General features: G+C 45.0%; 1 protein-coding gene across 1 annotated transcript in view; it reads right to left on the reverse strand.

The window, feature by feature from the left end:
• The window catches only part of LOC146035519 (coagulation factor VIII-like), a 215,182-nt gene that overhangs the window by 159,861 nt on the left and 37,401 nt on the right, over nucleotides 1-17,920 (reverse strand). The window contains exons 6-7 of the mRNA XM_083159025.1: nucleotides 17,341-17,418; nucleotides 7,982-8,203 (exon numbers count right to left, since the gene is read on the reverse strand). Of these exons, the coding sequence (XP_083015151.1) occupies nucleotides 7,982-8,203; nucleotides 17,341-17,418 (300 nt within the window). The remainder of the gene's footprint in view (nucleotides 1-7,981; nucleotides 8,204-17,340; nucleotides 17,419-17,920) is intronic.

Here is a 17,920-nt window from a genome sequence, read left to right on the forward strand (position 1 = left end):
TTTATCAAACCAATAAATACAGTGCCATGTTAAGGTCTAAATGGGCCTGGAGCTGAAAATGACCCTATAGTAAATACTTTCAAAGAATATATATATATATATATATATATATGTGTGTATATATATATATATATATATATATATATATATATATAGTGTGTCCTTGAAAAGGCAGGGGGCTGGCACAGGAAAAATGCAAAGGGTTTAGTATAGGGTGGAAAATGGCATAGAGGTTGGCATATGCAAGGGCCTGGCATAGAAAATAGGAATTTATTACCTATCGGTAATTCCTTTTCACAAAGTATTTTTGGGATACTGGGAAACATCTTAAGACCTTGGGTATTAGAGGGTATCCGCAGGAGACAGGCACATATAAAACTTTGAACTGGGTGTACTGGCTCCTCCGCTCTGAATCCCCACCCACGAACCAGTTAAGGAAAAACTGTGCCCGAAGGAGGATGAAACATATGAGAGAAGGATATGTACATATCAATATGTTAACCAACATATGTGTAATAAGTGGTGAGATTTATACCAGCACACCGTTCATACAACAAACAACCAAATACCACCTTAGTGGAACAGTATGAACTAGTAGTAGTAGTACGTTTATTTATAAGGCGCCGCAAAGTGTCCGCAGTGCCGTACATAGCAAACAAGAAACAAATTACAAGGTAACGTACAGGGTGTGTTGAAAAATACAGTATAAATAGGGGTATAGCTGGTAGAACTAAAATCAGTATCAGTTCAGAAGTAGGTGTCAAAATTGTCGAGGAGACTGAAGATGAAGTAGATGAAGGGAAGAACAGGACAGGAGCACAGGTGAGGTAAAGAGGTAGGGTGAGTACGTGAGGAAGGAGGACCCTACTCATAAGAGTTAACATACAAAAAATAGGTGGATGGTCGAACAAAAAACAATAGGATAAGTAGGAACGGAGGGGAACGGAGGCAGGATAGGAGGATCAAAAGAGGTTAGGAGGAGGGATAGGCTAGTCGAAAAAAGTGGGTTTTGAGGGAGCGCTTGAAGGAGGTAAGGGAATCAGAAAGCCTGATGGGTGGCGGGAGGTTGTTCCAGTGCAGGGGGGCAGCTGCAGTAAGACCCCGCACTGCGGCGGGCCCCCGAGTATCCCATAAAGACTTTGTGGAAAGGAATTACCGGTAGGTATTAAATTCCTATTTTCACTATCATCTTTATGGGATACTGGGAAACATCTTAAGATCTTGGGGAAGTCCCAAAGCTTCCAGAGGGGGCGGGAATGTGCAGAGACTGCTGCAGTACTGCCTGCCCAAACTGGGTATCCTCTTTGGCCAGGGCGTCAAACTTGTAAAACGTTACAAAGGTATGCTGTCCTGACCAGGTAGCAGCTCTACAAAGCTGCAAGGCCGACACACCCCGAGCAGCCACCCAGGATGCGCCCACAGACCTTGTAGAATGAGATTCAATCCTGAAGGCGTATCCAATCCAGCCACTGCATAAGCCTGCAGTACAGTCGCACGCATCCCACATGCAATGGACTGTTTTGAAGCTGGGCGTCCCATCTTATGTGCGTTATACAGCACAAAGAGGCAAGCTGTTTTGCGGACTCTCGCCATCCTCAGGAAATACTCTCAGGACATACTCTCTCAAGGAACGGACCACATCCAGCGACTCTTCGGAGAACCTAAAGCATATGGAACGACAATAGGCTGGTTTAGGTGGAACGAGGAAATGACCTTCGGAAGGAACTGGGGATTTGTTCTTAACTCCGCTTTATCCTCGTGGAATATCAAATAGGGACTCTTACAGGACAGAGCCCCTAACTCCGAGACTCTGCGAGCCGCGGCCAAAGCCAAAACTATAACCGTCTTCCAAGTGAGATACTTCATATCCACCGATGACAAGGGTTCAAACCAAGAGGAATGTAAAAATGATAGGACCACATCCAAACTCCATGGAGCTGTTGGTGGTACAAAAGGGGGTTGAATATGAAGAACTCCCTGTAAAAACATCTGTACCTCTGCTAATACATCCAACTTCTTTTGGTAAAATACCAACAAAGCCGAGATCTGGACTTTTACAGAGCCCAGACGGAGGCCTAAATCCAGTCCTGCCTGCAAGAATCTAAGAAACCTGTTCAGGTTAAATTCAGCAGGAGGAAAATCTTATTTTTCAGAACACCGAATATATTTCCACCAAATATGGTGGTAGTGATTTGCTGTGACCGGTTTTCTGGCTTGTGTCATGGTAGTAATGACTGAAGCATGCAAGCCCTTGTGTGCTAATATTTGCCGCTCAACCTCCAGGCCGTTAAACAAAGTTCTGGTAGACACAGGAACCTTGAGTGAGCAGATCGCTTCTGAGAGGAAGACGTCACGGGTCTTCCAATAACAGGGCTTGAAGATCCGCATACCACGCCCTTCTTGGCCAGTCTGGTGGCTTCCACCCTTTGGTTTCTTACTCTTTTGAGTACCTTTGCCAGTAGCGGAAGAGGAAGGAACAAGTACACTAGCTTGTATGACCAGGCCGTCGTCAGGGCATCCACAGCCTTCGCCAGAGGATCCCTGGTTCTCGAGCAATATCAGGGCACCTTATTGTTGAACTTGGATGCCATCAGGTCGATTTGCGGGCAGCCCCATTGATCCACAATACGGGCAAATACTTGTGGGTTCATTCCCCTGGATGGAGGTCGTGGCGACAGAGAAAGTCTGCCTCCCAATTATCCACGCCTGGGATAAAGATGACCAATAGTGCTCATACATTGTACTCTGCCCAAAGCAGAATTTTTGTGGCCTCCCTCATACATGAGGTGCTGTTCGTTCCTCCCTGGCGGTTGACGTATGCCACCGTCATGGCATTGTCTGACTGTATCTGGAGAACCTGGTGACTTAGTAAGGTTTGAGCATGGAGGATCACATAATATACTGCCCTCAATTCCAAGACATTGATGTGCAGTTTCAATTCCCACAAGGACCATCGGCCCTGATAGGAACTCCCCAACATCACCGCTCCCCATCCCAACAGACTGGCGTCTGTTGTCATGAGTATCCAGTCCTGTATCCCAAATCTGCTTCCTGCCAACAGGTTTGGAGCATGGGCCCACCAAAGCAGGGATTGTCTGGCTTCACTGGACAAGAATATCTTCTTGTGCATTAGAAGGTGTGAGCCTGACCATTTCCTCAGCAGGTCTAGCTGGAAGGGTCTGGAGCGAAACCTCCCGAATTGGAGTGCTTCGAAAGTGGCTACCATTTTTCCCAGCAACTGAATGCATTGGTGAACTGACACCTGAGTCCTGGCTAGGACCTCCAGGACCAGAGTCTGAATGTCCTCCACTTTCTCATGGGGAAGAAACACCTTCTGGTTTTCTGTGTAAGGTATCATTCCCAAAAAGAGAAGACGCTTTGTCGGTGTCAATGAGGATTTCTGTAAATTGTGAATCCATCTGTCAGGACGTGTTTGGTCGTGACAATATCTTGCAGGAGCACCTGTTCTGATCCTGCCTTGATCAGCAGGTCATCCAGGTAGGGGATGATGTTTACCCCCATCCTTCTGAGCAGCAGCATCATTTCCACCATTACTTTGGTAAATATGCGCGGGGCCGGTGCGAGGCTGAAGGGCAGGGCTCTGAATTGGAAATGCTCATCTTTCAGAGAAAATCTCCAAAACTCCTGATGTGGGCACCAAATAGGAATGTGGAGATAGGCGTCCTTCACGTCCAAGGACGCCATAAATTCTCCCACTTCCAAACTGGCTGTCACTGCTCTCAAGGACTCCATTCTGAATTTGTACACCTTTAGATAAGGGTTCAATGTCTTAAGGTTCAGTATGGGGCGTACCGACCCGTCCGGTTTCGATACTACGAACAGGTTGGAGTAATAACCCCTTCCCTGTTCCGTCACTGGGACTGGGCCTTTGACCATAGATTTTACCAGCTTGTTTACTGCTTGTTTCAGTATTACCTGATCCTCCGCAGCTGCTGGTAATCCTGATCGGAAGAACCTTTGAGGGAGCAGACCGGCAAACTGCAGCCTGTAGCCATTGGAAATAAGATCCCTCAAAGTGAGAGGCATCCCATATATGGCTGAAATATGCCAACCGACCCCCTTCCTCGAGGCTGTCTTGCGTGGGGGACCGCGAGTCAGGCTGAAGGCTTTGAGGAGGTCGAACCAGAGGCATGCTCCTGTGTAGCTGACATCTCCATGGCTAAGGAGCGGGCGATAATGGCCCCTAGCTCCTTTTGCGCCTCACAAAGCACCTTAGCAGTGTCTTGTAAATGGTGTAACTTTTATATTTTTACTGTGGACATCTGCCAACATGCCTTCCTGGATCTGAGTCGCCCAAGTATGAATGGACTTAGCCATCCAGCAACTGGTGAGGACTAGCCTCTGAGATGCCCCGCTGGCCGTATAAATGGCTTTAAGGGTGGTATCCAACTTCTTATCTGAACTGTCTTTCAGAGTGTCGGACCCCGGGACTGGGAGGACCACCTTTTCGGATAACCTGGATACCGAGGCATCCACTACTGGATTCTTCTCCCACACTTTCCTGCTGACTAGGTCAAAGGGGAATGTGGACTTAAATCTGTTGGACAGCTGAAAATGCTTTTCTGTCTGTTTCCAGGCTTCTTTGAATGTGTCCTCTAAATCTGACTGTTGAGGAAAAACTATATTTTGCTTTTTCTGAGACAAAAAATGGATTGCCCTCCTGTGCCTCAGCCACGGGGAGATTCAAAACCTCTCTCATAGCCATGTTGAGAGGTTCCGGGCCTCGCAGAGATGAAGGAGTTTCTAATAGAGGCTGCATCTCATCATCATCATCAGCTCCCTGTGAATCTGCATCTGAGTCAGGCAAAATGGCGTCCGAAGCACGCTTACGTGACTGGCCCGGAGTGGAGGTGATACTATCCACCCTTGCAGACAGGACAGATTTTTAGCGCAGAAAACACTTGCTTATCTGCTGCAGATGTCCTTCAAGGAAACCTCACCGCTGAGGAGTGTCTGGAGACAGTAATGGCGCCGCAGGGAGAAGCAGGAAGCAGTGTTGGTCCCTCTCTGAGCATATCTGCTCCTGAGGAAGCCGGGTTATCCGGGGAAACGCGTTGAGCAAAAACAATCCATGCTGCTGTGAAAACCTCCATCCATCGATATCAAGTGACAAGTCCACTCTCCCACAGTTGGTTCCCTTCCAATCTTCTGGATTCAAAAATCTTATGGGATACAGTTTTATTCCTAAACATCCAGCCACCACCAAAGAGGACACCACATTGGGATATCCTGAGTCCTTGAAATTATAGGACACATCTAATGGACACTTCGTCACAGATCCTGGTTCCAACCAATGACCAGACACAAACGGGATGGTAATATACAGCAAAAATATTTTTATTTTTATATTATTCAAGCAGCTATAATTTCCAAGATAACTCTTAAAACATTGGTATTCATACCCATTGCCTTGGACTGTTGCTATAAAAGTGATTCACCTTTTTATTTATATATTTTTTAGTGTTGTTTTTATGTCATAATAAATTGTTATACCTTTTTGAGAACCGTGTACCTTTGTATTATTACAGCCAGCGCTGGCACATACCCCCTTTTTTGTTACTTATATACTATTGGGCCTGACAAACCCTTGTGCCAGCTGCTGTATGATAGCGCACCACACAATCTATTGTATATTGTCCTCTCTGAGCAAGCCCCACCCTCTGTAATGGCGCTGGGCTTATACTAATATTTATACTGGCGCTGGCTGTCAGTATCGCCCGCCTGGACAGTGCTTTATATGGGAGCTGCCCTTGTGGTCCAGTGGCTGTCCCTAGCATCTAGTCTGTGACAGGGGGTCTGTGCAGTCTGTGGAAAGTGGACCTGGAGCTAAAGCTCCATCAGGCCCATTGTTAATCCAGCCTGGATAAATACCAATCAATCACAAAAATCACCAATTAAGTCTCTAGAGACGGGACTATTTATGTGATGTTAATGGGTATGGATCATTGGATAGACAAGAATTAGGTTGACAGTCAGTAGGTCAACACCACTAGGTCAACATGCATGAAGGTCGACCTGACTAAAGGTGGAAATGGGGTTAGGTTGGCAGGGTCACTAGGTCGACAAGCATTAGGTTGACATGGAGAATGTTGACAGTCAAAAGGTCGACATGGGTTTTCACTTGTTTTGACCCGAATGTCGACACCGAAATGTAGCACCGCATCCACTTGCATGGCTCGCCATGCTTTGGGCACACTATTTTATTCTCCCACCATGCTAGTAGATGGTAGGGCATGAAATACCACGTGTAGGCACATATCGGCTCGAAAAAAAGTGAAAAACCCCATATCGACCTAATGCTTGTGTCTACCTAATGACCCTGTTGACCTAACCCTATGTTGACCATCAGTCATGTCGACCTTTATGCATGTCGATCTAGTGCTGTCAACCTAATGCTTGTTGACCTAATGCTTGTAGACCTAGTGACTGTTTCCTGATGTTTATATGAAGATACATATAAGAGTTAGTTAAGATATCAGCCTTTTAATAATTTCTATTTAATACACTTTTTTTAATAATGCTAACAATAAGTTTTTCATGTTTAGTCTCATAAGCAATTTTCACTTTTTTTGCATATGCAATTATTCCAGTATCATGACATTTTGCACTATTTCATTGTCTAAATATCAACCTTGACATTGCACATATATTTTTCTTTTGTTTGTTATACTGTATGTAATGTAATTTGTATTCATGCAGGGATTCCCTTCATAACTCTATCTGAAGCCGACAAGGTGACATCATTTTTATTCGCTCACTCCTGCAATGAAGGGGGAATGAATGAACATAGCAGGTATTTAAGTTTGTTTGTTTGACGTGTTTTTTTTTGTCTCCTGTAACCTTGTAAATAGTAGGAACTACTCCTGAACAATTGTTTTACCATGTGGCGCATATGAAGGCCTCTTATACGATAATATGTTGTAATGCTTCATATCAATCAAGTTACGATTACAGTTTTACCCCTGATGAAGTCTTTGTAAGACGAGACGCATTGGATACTTGCTCCGTATACTGAATATGAAGAATTAACTTTTGAAAACCTGAAGTGTGACTACACTCTTTTATGAACTTTTGATAAATAGACTTTAATGTCATATATGTGTGTTTTTCTGAACAGACCTACTCTGGTCACTAAGTAGTGACCACCTTGCTGGTGCCTGTCATTCACTGTTGTGTATTTGTTTGTTTGATTCCCACCAACAGGGAGGACAAAAGGCAGCCTTATCTACTCACCATACAGCACAATATTAGGATATTGTGTGTGTGTGTGTGTAATATATATATATATATATATATATATATATATATATATAGTCCAAAGAGCAAACGCACCCGCTAACTTGTAATGATAACCTGTGCCAGGTAATGATAATCTAGAAGTATGGTCCTGTTTGCATTAAATATGCACTAAAGTATTCCTGTTTTGGACTTTCTCATTCCTGGTGCCGGTGGTCTTGTTGCTTACAGGACCGTACTTCTAGATTATATATATATATATATATATATATAAATATATAAAAGGCAATTTGGTATTTGGTATTTCCATAATGCAGTTTATTTTAAAGAAGATATTCTGCATTATTTCTAGTTGGAACAAAGGCCAGATCCTGACAGCAGAATTCCAATATGAAGTACTTGGGTTAAGGTTAGGCACCAAGGGGAGGGTTAGGCTGTAGGGGAGCGGGGTGGTCAGGTTAAGGTTAGAATGTGGGTGTCGGTTAGAGGTAGGTTGCGAGGTGGGATGGTTTGGGTTAGGCTATAGGAGAGATGGGTTAGTGTTAGGGGTAGGATTCAAATACTTACTGGGATTCATCTGCATTTTGTCATAATGTCCATACTGGCATTCTAGACATTGGATAGTGACTGCCAGAATTTTAATACCACCCCATCTATTTAGCAGAGGAAATACTAGAAAATAATGCATTACACATACAATCATAGCTTTTTACTTAATAAATACCTTTGGGGTGCGTCTGAGTCTGACAGGAAAGTGTGTATTCTCCTTTCTCCCCTGGATGTACTATTGCTGTCAGAAAGCTAAAGGCAGTAACAGAAAGTATGGGGACACGATGGTCCCTTATTACAAAGTTATGACTTTCCAGGGAAATGCTGTGAACCTCAAAATGTGTCCCAAATCCAATAACATGCAAATGAACTGGCTTCTGATGGCACACGTTTTGCTCTAGTAAATAGAGAAACAAGTCACAAGAAATCTTTGAAACATTAAATATATTCTTACAGAAAAAGTGATATAAAGCAACAATCAAACTGTAGGGGATTTATTTCTACTGGCCATAGTAGTAAATTCTCTGAGGGGGAAATTTACTAAGATGTGTATTCTACTTCACATGTGATGTTGCTGTGGGAAACCAATCAGATCCTGTCTACTATCTTCTAGAGGGTGCTAAATAAATAAGAAGTAGATGCTGATTGGTTGCCCATAGCAACATCACATGTGAAGTAGAATACACATCTTAGTAAATTTCCCCCAGTGTCCATACAAATAATTACACTAGTACAATCAGCAAACGGTCAGAAAATGATATGGCTACACAGAGATTAAGGGGTGTATTTGTTATTAGGGGCTCCTTCTTGGTGGAAGAAAATTTATTATCCCATTCCTTAAGGTAGTGGTTCCCAAATGGTGTGCTGTGGCACCCTGAGGTGCCTTGAGACCCTTGCAGGGGTGCCCGTGATTGGTGGTCCGTGACCGAATCAAATTATTTATGGGTAATAGGAATAGGAAAATAGTGGACAAACAGAAGTGGATCCTTTCCATTACCACATAACTGACCCCAATGGTTACACGTAAACACAATTTACTTAACTCTATATTTTTTTGGGACTTTCTCTTTTGGCCCAGGGGTGCCATGAAAAAAAATTGTATACTCAAGGGTGCCGTGATTCAAAACAGTTTGGGTACCCCTGCCGTAAGGCTAAAACATACTTTATGCTCCCAATTTATTAAAACATTTTTAAAAAATGCCTAGCTCCCAGAGTGATAATAAAAAGCCCAAAGATACTGACCCAATAATAACAAACCTACCAACAATGAGCACAACATAAGCAAAGTTATTTAAAATTAAATAACATTACCTTCATCTATTAGAGCTAATTTGGCCTTTCAAAAGGTTAGAAGTAAGTATGAGTTGCAATAAAAGTAAATATTAGGGATGAGAGCGTTCAGATCTTGGAGATTCGAGCACTACCGACTTCACTATCCGAGGCGGAATCTGAAAGGGACTCAGCTGTTGCCACCAAACTGGGATACCAGAACGAGGTAAAATATAATTTTCCCACTTTCGGATTCTCGCAATATTCTGATCTAATATAAGTTCCGTGGCTCGGTGCCATCTTCATTCCAGAATTGGAAAGGAAGCAGGACGGATGTGTCTGGCATCTGTCTGAGCGGAGGGTGGTGTGGGTTGTAGTCCTGCCCTGTGTGGGGTGTAGTCCTGTGATGCCAGCCTGCACAAGTCATTCATTTACACTTGCTGCTGGGGCTGCAGTAAAATCCTGTGGTGTCCTATGCTGCCAGTGTTGGGGCTGTAATGCTGTCCTGTCTGCCACATAAGTGGGTGCTGCTTTGCCCTTTTAAAAAAAAGGGAGTGTCATTGTCCTGTGCTGTAAAGGTGGGCTGTACTGTGCAGGGGCCGGGGGGGCAGGGTGCCATATGCCCCCCGGGCCAGTACATATATGCGGCACTAGGGCCGCTTGTGCTGCGCATACCTGACAGCCGGGAAGGATCTTCTGCCTGCCTCCCCGGCTGTCAGTGTCAGGAGGATGCGGCCGCTGCTCAGCTCACTGCTGTGTGCACTATGCAGATGCTTAGGAGGCGGAGGGCTCTGTGAGGGGGCGGGGCTTAGCTGGGCTCCGTGAAAGGGGGCGGGGCTTCACTGAGCTCCGTGGAGGGGTGGGGCTTATCGGGCTGAGCTGGGGGAGACGCTGACAAAATGGTCACTTGCTAGCTGAGGTCAGGGGCAAACGCAGGATTTTCAGAAGGGGGTTTCCAGAGGTGCGGAGCAAAGTACGGAGATGGACACTTAGGTGACCCAGTATATGTTTTGATGTCCCGCGTGTGGTAGGGGGTATTATATCAACCGCTCAGCATGTAGGGCCTGGATCAGTAATTTCCACTAATTACCCCTTTACTGCACAGATGGTGGGAGAAGGGGGCATTGGGCTGAATGAAGGGGCCCTGATACATAACTTCCAGGGTTGTACAGGATGTTTAATATGCAGAGGAGGGGTGTATAGTGGAGTGGGCTTATTATTCATAATTTTCTGGTGGGAGGACAACTTGCTTGACTGCAGATATCTCCAGTTCCCGGAAATAGATTTCTTAGATTTTAATGGAATTAAAAACTAGAGAATCCCACCTACCAAATGGTACTGGGGACGAGGGGATCAGAGTCACATATTTTGGAATATATCCTCAGAAAAACTCTACATTAGACAGAACCTGAAATATCTGACTGGGAACAGCAATTAACAGGCTTGGATGGGGACCACTGCTTTGAAGTCAGATATCTCCGGTTCCCAAGGTCCGATTTTAAAAATTCTTGTACTCTTGGAAAGAGGGGACCCTCAGCTTTCAGACAATGGCCCTTAGATTCCTGGGGGGGTTTCTGGGTACTCGGAAACCCCCCCTGCGTGCGGTACTGGAGGTGACTGCACTGCTGGGTGCGGACAAGCTAGCAGCCTTTCTGATTGTGTGGCTCACACCTTCCTTCCCTCCCTCAGTAGCCACAGGATTTATACAGCTGCTGCAGCCCTGGAAAGAGGGATCTTTTAGAGGCAAGGGGTGTATGCAGCTGTACCCCATGCAGTAAGTAAGCCACAGTAAGCTACTGTTTTTTGATTTTTTTTTAACATGAAAAATTTTAAATCTTAAACTGCCTACACATTACACAATGGGCCTGATTCAGACATAATCATACACAGGGGCGGATTTTCCATTATAACTACCGGGAAGTTTCCCGGGAGGCCGTTGATAGTGAGGCCGAAATACCATCCCCAGGCTCCCCGTGTAATGTGTCATTCAGCAGCAGCCCGGCTGCTGAATGCGGCTCAGCCTCCTCTCGGCCGCCTCCTCCCTCTTGCGCTCACTTAAGTTCTATAGACAGCGCAGCGCATTGCGCAGCACAGTGCTACAGGTCTCCCAAGCCAGCGGCTCTTTGAAGTGCGGCACCGGCCGCCAGCCAATCAGAACTGTTGTGTTCCAGCAGCCGCGGTGATTGGCTGCCGGGACATGAGCTCTGATTGGCTGACGAACTGGAGCCATAGTTCTCTCTGCCGGAGCCTGGGACTAGATGAAGCAGCAGTGGGCGGCGGCAGCGTGAGTCGGGCTGGGGTCTGGACTGAGCTCTGGGCTGGGGTCTGGACTGAGCTCTGGGCTGGGGTCTGGACTGGGCTGGGGTCTAGACTGAGCTCTGGGCTGGGGCTGTGCTGAGTGCTGGGCTGGGGCTGTGCTGAGCTCTGGGCTGGGGCTGTGCTGAGCTCTGGGCTGGGCCATGTGCTGGTCTGGGCTGGGCCATGTGCTGGTCTGGGCTGTGCTGAGCTCTGGGCTCCCTGGGGCTGTGCTGAGCTCTGGGCTGGGGCTGTGCTGAGCTTTGGGCTGGGGCTGTGCTGAGCTCTGGGCTGGGCCCTGTGCTGGTCTGGGCTCTCTGGGCTGTGCTGAGCTCTGGGCTCGCTGTGCTGAGCTCTGGGCTGGGCTCTGTGCTGGTCTGGGCTGAGCTCTGGGCTGGGCTGAGCTCTGGCTGCATCTATGGCCGCACCTATGACAGCCACCCCAGCCCCTGCAAGAACCAGGTGCACACATGGCTCCGCCCCCTCTCTATTATATGTTCCTCCCCATCTACCTTCTCTAGGGATGTGTCAGAATCACAGCACACCTGCCCTGGGACAAGCAGTCCCCTTACTCTCTTTAATGAGTGGGGCAGTACCCAGCTTCCTTATGTCCTTGTCCTGTGCCAACCTACTCCTGTTGTCCCCAGCTCCCACCTATTCCGTCCTGGCTCTCCTCTAATACGCAGCACTCCTCCTAATACAGTACCAATTCCTCCTTTCCCCGGCTTCCACTGCAACCTGCATCTTTCTGCCCTCTCTAGCGCCCTACGCATCTCTAGCGCCCTGCATCTTTCTGCCCTCCATAGTGCCCTATGTCTCTCTCTATCCCTCCCTAGTGCCTGTGTCTCTCTATCCCACCTTACATCTCTCTATCCCTCCCTATTGATCTGTCTCTCCCTGCCGTCACTGTCTCTGCGTCTCTCTCTGCCGTCACTGTCCCTGCATCCCCGCCGACAATATCCCTGCATTGTGGCCCACTTCCATGTGACATAATGTGAATTTTGGCTCCTACTATGCGGCAGAATGTGAATTTTGGACCATTCCGTGTGACATATTGTGAATTTTGGCTCAATTCAGGTGGCATAACGTAAATTTTGACTCCTTCTTTGTGAATTATGGTTTATTGTGTGTGGCATTATGCAAATTTTGGCTTATTCTGTGTAACATTACATAATGTGAATTTTTACTCAATCTCTGTGAAATTTGGCTTATTCCATATGGTATAAAGTGTAAGGGACAAGTACAGTATAAGGGGGTCTACTATTGTGTTGCATAATTTGCGTAAGAGGTATATGGTGGGGTACACTACACTCAAGGACATGCCCCCTTTTGAGCGGCCACACATCTTTCCCTGCAGCGTGCACGCTGAACCATCACTTTGCCATACCACCACTTAAAAATATCTACTTCAATCACTATATATATATTAAAAAATTTAAATATATTATATTTTATTTCGTCATTTACTAATGGGCCGGTGCTCTGTACTTGCCCCCCAGGCTAAAAGTTGCCAGCCAGCCCCTGTGTGTGCTCCAAATAAATGCAGGGGTTCTCCCGTGCGCTCTAGGGGTGCCCTATGTTTGTTCCATTTAACAAAGATGCTCTGCTCTGTGTTTGCTCCATTTAATTTTATTTTAAAATATAATTGAAGGGGTACCAGTGAACTCGTGTGCTCCTGTGTGTTCGCTCCATTTAACAAAGGGGCTCTGCCATGCGTTTGCACCATTTTATTAGATTTTAAAATAAAATTAAAGGGGTACCTTTCACCTGATGAGAAACGTAAACTTGGCAATATGCCATTTATGACATGGAGTGGTAACGAATGGGTAAAGCCCTGGTTCAGCTTCACACGACTATCTAAGCCCTCCTTCTCCTGCTAGAAAAATTTAAATAGTTAAGCTGGCAAAAGCAAAGCAAAGAACTGTACATTCTAAGCTGGTATCACAAATCCCCAAGGAGAGTCCAAGTGTGTCGACGGTTGCAAAGCCTGGCCTTCCCAACACTTTAGCAAGAGATAAATCCAAGGGTGATAAGGAGAGATAAACGTCCAGCCAATCACCTGCTAACTGCCATGTTACAGCCTGTGTTTAAAAAAAGTCAGTAAGGAGCTGATTGGCTGGACGTTTATCTCTCCTTATCACCCTTGCATTTATCTCTTGTTAAGGCTTAATACATCTGCCCCATTGGACGTTAAGAGATGGCTTCTTCCACCATTTGCACGCCCGCTGCAAGTGCTAGAAGAAACACCCACAGTCCAATTTCTGATATTCAAATTGAAGATGTTATTGTTGAAGTACACCATAATGAGGATATTGGTGTAGACAGTGCTGAGGGGGAATCTGACGAGGAGGATGCTGATGGTGATGTGGTTTTTTAAACTAGGCACCAGGCCAGTGGGATTTAGACAAATGATGCAAGTAGTATGTCCCCAGTTGTTGTCTGCGGAGTGGACAAAGGCATCAACATGCATGGGCAGAAGATGAAAGATCTACTTTATGTGTCTGGAATTATTTCTACCCTAATCTGGACAACAACTGTGTCGCCATATTTATCCTACATTTGGTAAAATTAGTAGGGGTAAGGATGCTAACCACCTGGGAACATCAAGTGCGTTCATCATAAGTCACTATAAAATTCTGACACTAAATCCCTTTGGCCTCCTGTTGTATCCAATCGCCTGCAATATACACCACCAACTCCCTCCTCATCAATTTTCTCCTCAATCAGGATGGGAATTACATCTTCGGGCCATGTCACTGGCATAACTGACCATCAGGTATTCTTCCGGAAGATCTCTCAGTACTACGCCGAATGCTGCCGTTACTGCCAGGAGTCATTTATCATCCCGGAGAGGATGTAGCAGCACCACTACTTTCACTAAGCAATTGACCACCCAAAAGTCCTTTGCCAGGAAGATGAAGTATGACAGCAGTCATCCTATTGCATAGCGGATTACTCAGGCCTTGACAGCTATGGTGCTTTTTAGATGTGCATCCGGTATCCACCATTAGTGCAGTGGGATTTAGACAATTGATGCAGGTAGTGTGTCCCCGGTACCAAATCCCACCTAGATTCCATTTCACTAGGCAGGAAATACCCAATACAGAGACGTCAGAAAAAGTATCCTCAGTGACCTGAAAAATGTGGTTGTACCCACTGTCTACATCACCAAGGACATGTGGACAAGTGGTACAGTGCAAACTAAGGACTATATTGAATGTGACAGACACTGGGTAGATGTATCGCCTTCCGCAGTAACAATAGCAGCAGCACCAGTAGCAGAAATGCCAGCTCGTTCCAAGGCAGGCTACGCTGTATATCACTGGTTTCACTAAGAGGCACAATGCCGAGAAACTCTTAAAGAAACTAAGGGAAATCATTGCACAATGGCTTATCCCATTCAGACTCTCCAGGGGATTTGTGGTATCTGACAACACCATCAATATTGTGCGGGCATTGTGCTCACACAATAAATTTGGTGGTGCGGCATTTCTTGAAAAATGACAGGGGTATACAGGAGATGCTTGCGGTTGCCTGCAAAATTTCGGGCCACTTTTGCCATTTTGTGACTGACTGCCAGAGGCTGGAGCCCCAGCAAACCCTTCTGAACCTGCCCTGCAATCACCTTAAGCAAGAGGTAGTGATGCAGTGGAACTCAACCCTCCTAATGCTGCAGAGAATGGAGGAGCAGCAAAGGGCCATTCAAGCCTACACAGCCACCTATGACATAGGCAAAATAGGGGGGAGGCACCTGCACCTGCCAGGTTCTCCAACTCTTTGTACTTGCCACACGTGAAGTCAGTTCAGACACTGCCAGCTTGAGTCAGGTCATTCTCCTCATAAGGTTTTTGCAGAAGCAACTGGAGAAAGTGAAGGAGGAGCCATCTCGACCACTCCGCTCTCCACAAGATCTGCGTCTCTCTTCTGCACGTATCACTAGCTCCCTATTAAAGGATTTTCATCGGGCTGCTCCCATCCTATGGAATGCCCTTCCACGCACAATAAGACTCTCCACTAGTCTTCAAACTTTCAAGTGTTCCCTGAAAACTCACCTCTTCAGGCAAGCCTATCATATAAGTTCTACACTCTGAGGCACTTATGTATTATATAGCTTCCCTTCTGAACTTCTAACTTGGTGGGACTGCTATACTATTACTGGTGCCTGTCCTTGTGTTTCCCTCCTATATCCCTATAGATTGTAAGCTTGCAGCAGGGCCCTCCTACCTCCAAGTCTGTCTGTTGTTACCCAGTTTGTTTTATCACTGTCTACTATTGTAAAGTGCAACGGAATCTGCTGCTTTATATAAGAAACTGTAAATAAATAAATAATAAATAAATAAATAAATAAAAAGGAGCGATTACACTAAGTATGTGGGACTTGTGGATGAAGCCTTTTATTCGCTTTGCCAAGATTCGAGGGTGTTCAATCTGTTAAAATCAGGCCACTACATTTAGGCCACCGTGCTCAATCCTCGGTTTAAAGCATATGTTGTGTCTCTGTTTCTGGCGGACACAAGTCTACAGAGATGCAAAGACCTACTACTGGTCAGGAGATATCATATGATGTGGAATGGGACACGGTACCAGCTCCTCCTTCAAATGTGGAGAAGATGATCAATATCAATTCTTCAACAAAGACCAGCAATTGCCTCCACAGACTACAGTGGGATCTGTGATGTGGATTCCAGCAGGGACGAATGATTACTCTGTGGGGATGAGGATGTACACACTAAAGGGGTGAGGAAATGGAGGATGAATACGGCATCTTGCCTCTGTAGAGACAGTTTGTACAGGGACAGATTAATTGATTCTTTTGTGTGGGGGCCCTAAACAAACCGATCATTTCAGCCACAGTCGCATGGCAGACCCTGTTGCTGAAATAAGTGTGCATTTCCTGTTTACTATACAACATAAGGGTGGGAGGGCCCAAGGACAATTCCATCTTGCACCTCTTTTTTTCATTATGTGCTCTTTTGGGGCCTAGTATTCAAAAATGCCATCATGTCTGCCAATGCAGTGTCACTCCAGAAGGGACAAATTGATACACTGTGAGGAGGAGGATGTACACAACGCTGAAGGGGGTGAGGAATCGGTGGATGAGGATGACATCTTGTTTTGTGGAGGTCCAAACAAACTACCAACGCTACGATGCTGTGACCTAATCTCACACCAGAACCTTTTCTCCAGAATGTCTTTGCTAGCTAGGCTATGAGCATACAGTATATTTTTGCTCCTGCTACTCCTCCTCTTTGACATCTCACACCTGTCCGTATCATTCTCCAGATGTCTTTACCAGCTAGGCTATGAGCCTTTTCTGCGGTTTTCAGAATATTTCGGATAAGGTATCTACGGATAAGGGATACTCTACCTTTACTATTGATATAGTATTGGCCATGCAAATATAAAGCAAAACTGAACACATGCAGGGTTAATCCCAGCAATATCTACTAATATCATATACTGTACTGTACTACAATATCTAATATCATATGCTATGTTGCCCTCTTAAATATATGTCCCATATTTCTACTTATAGAGAAGTTAGATTTTTTTTTTATTGAAATAAGTAACTGACTTGAATTGCTATAATACAATACAAATGCAGATGACCAAACTGTATGTAAACTATTCCAACTAACCTTTTGAAAAAAAAAAAACATCAAATCAACATGTACGTATTCCTCACATGGGACAACATTTTAGAATTACTTCTTTCTCCTTTTAATGTACCTCCTAGTAGTCCCAAATTTATTAATTTAAAAAAGAAACCATTCATGGCTGATGGCCTCAAGTGAACTGGGCATGACAACTTTATGTAGATCTGAATAACCATTTTTTTTCCGGTTTTCTAGCATTTGGGAGCAAATCATTTACTTCCATATACTTTATTACTAGATTTTCATTCCAATCTGCCAATAGGTGGATGGATGGAAATATAATCCTAACGTGTATGACCAGTTTAAGTCTTACCTGGAATAGAACCGTTTATATGTCCATTGATTGTATAAAGCAGATCTTCTTCTAATTTATGTGAATAGTGACTCTGACCTAGAATTGAAGAAAAAATATTTTCCAATTAGTTTCATTTTTTGTGCTGGATACCCTGGAAGCTGTTGAAAGGTCTACATAGACACTCAATATGTCGACACCAAAAGGTCAACATGCAATAGGTCGACATACACTAGATCAGTATTGACAAAAGCTCGACATGCAATAGGCCAACATTGACAAAATGTAGACAAGTAAAAGGTCAACAAGGCAAATGTCAAAACATGAAAAGGTAGATATGAGGTTGATGATGGATGCAGTAGTGGTACATGGGCTATAAAACAACAAGCAAAAAGGTAATTCAAAACTAAAAAAGAAAAACCGGAGAAAGTAGAGTTCATGAACATGCCACAAAGTGAACAAGACAGTCTTAGAACACAATAATGTCATAACAAATAAGTTGCAAGTTCTGATACGTGACAGTCAATTCTTGTAGAGCTCAGTAGTCTGATAATGTGTGCCGCAGGAGAGACATCGGGGGGCAGACTGTGTGTACGGAAAG

This window comes from Crinia signifera, chromosome 9 (assembly GCF_055691185.1).
Source record: "Crinia signifera chromosome 9, ASM5569118v1, whole genome shotgun sequence".
Classification (NCBI taxonomy): Eukaryota; Metazoa; Chordata; class Amphibia; order Anura; family Myobatrachidae; genus Crinia; species Crinia signifera.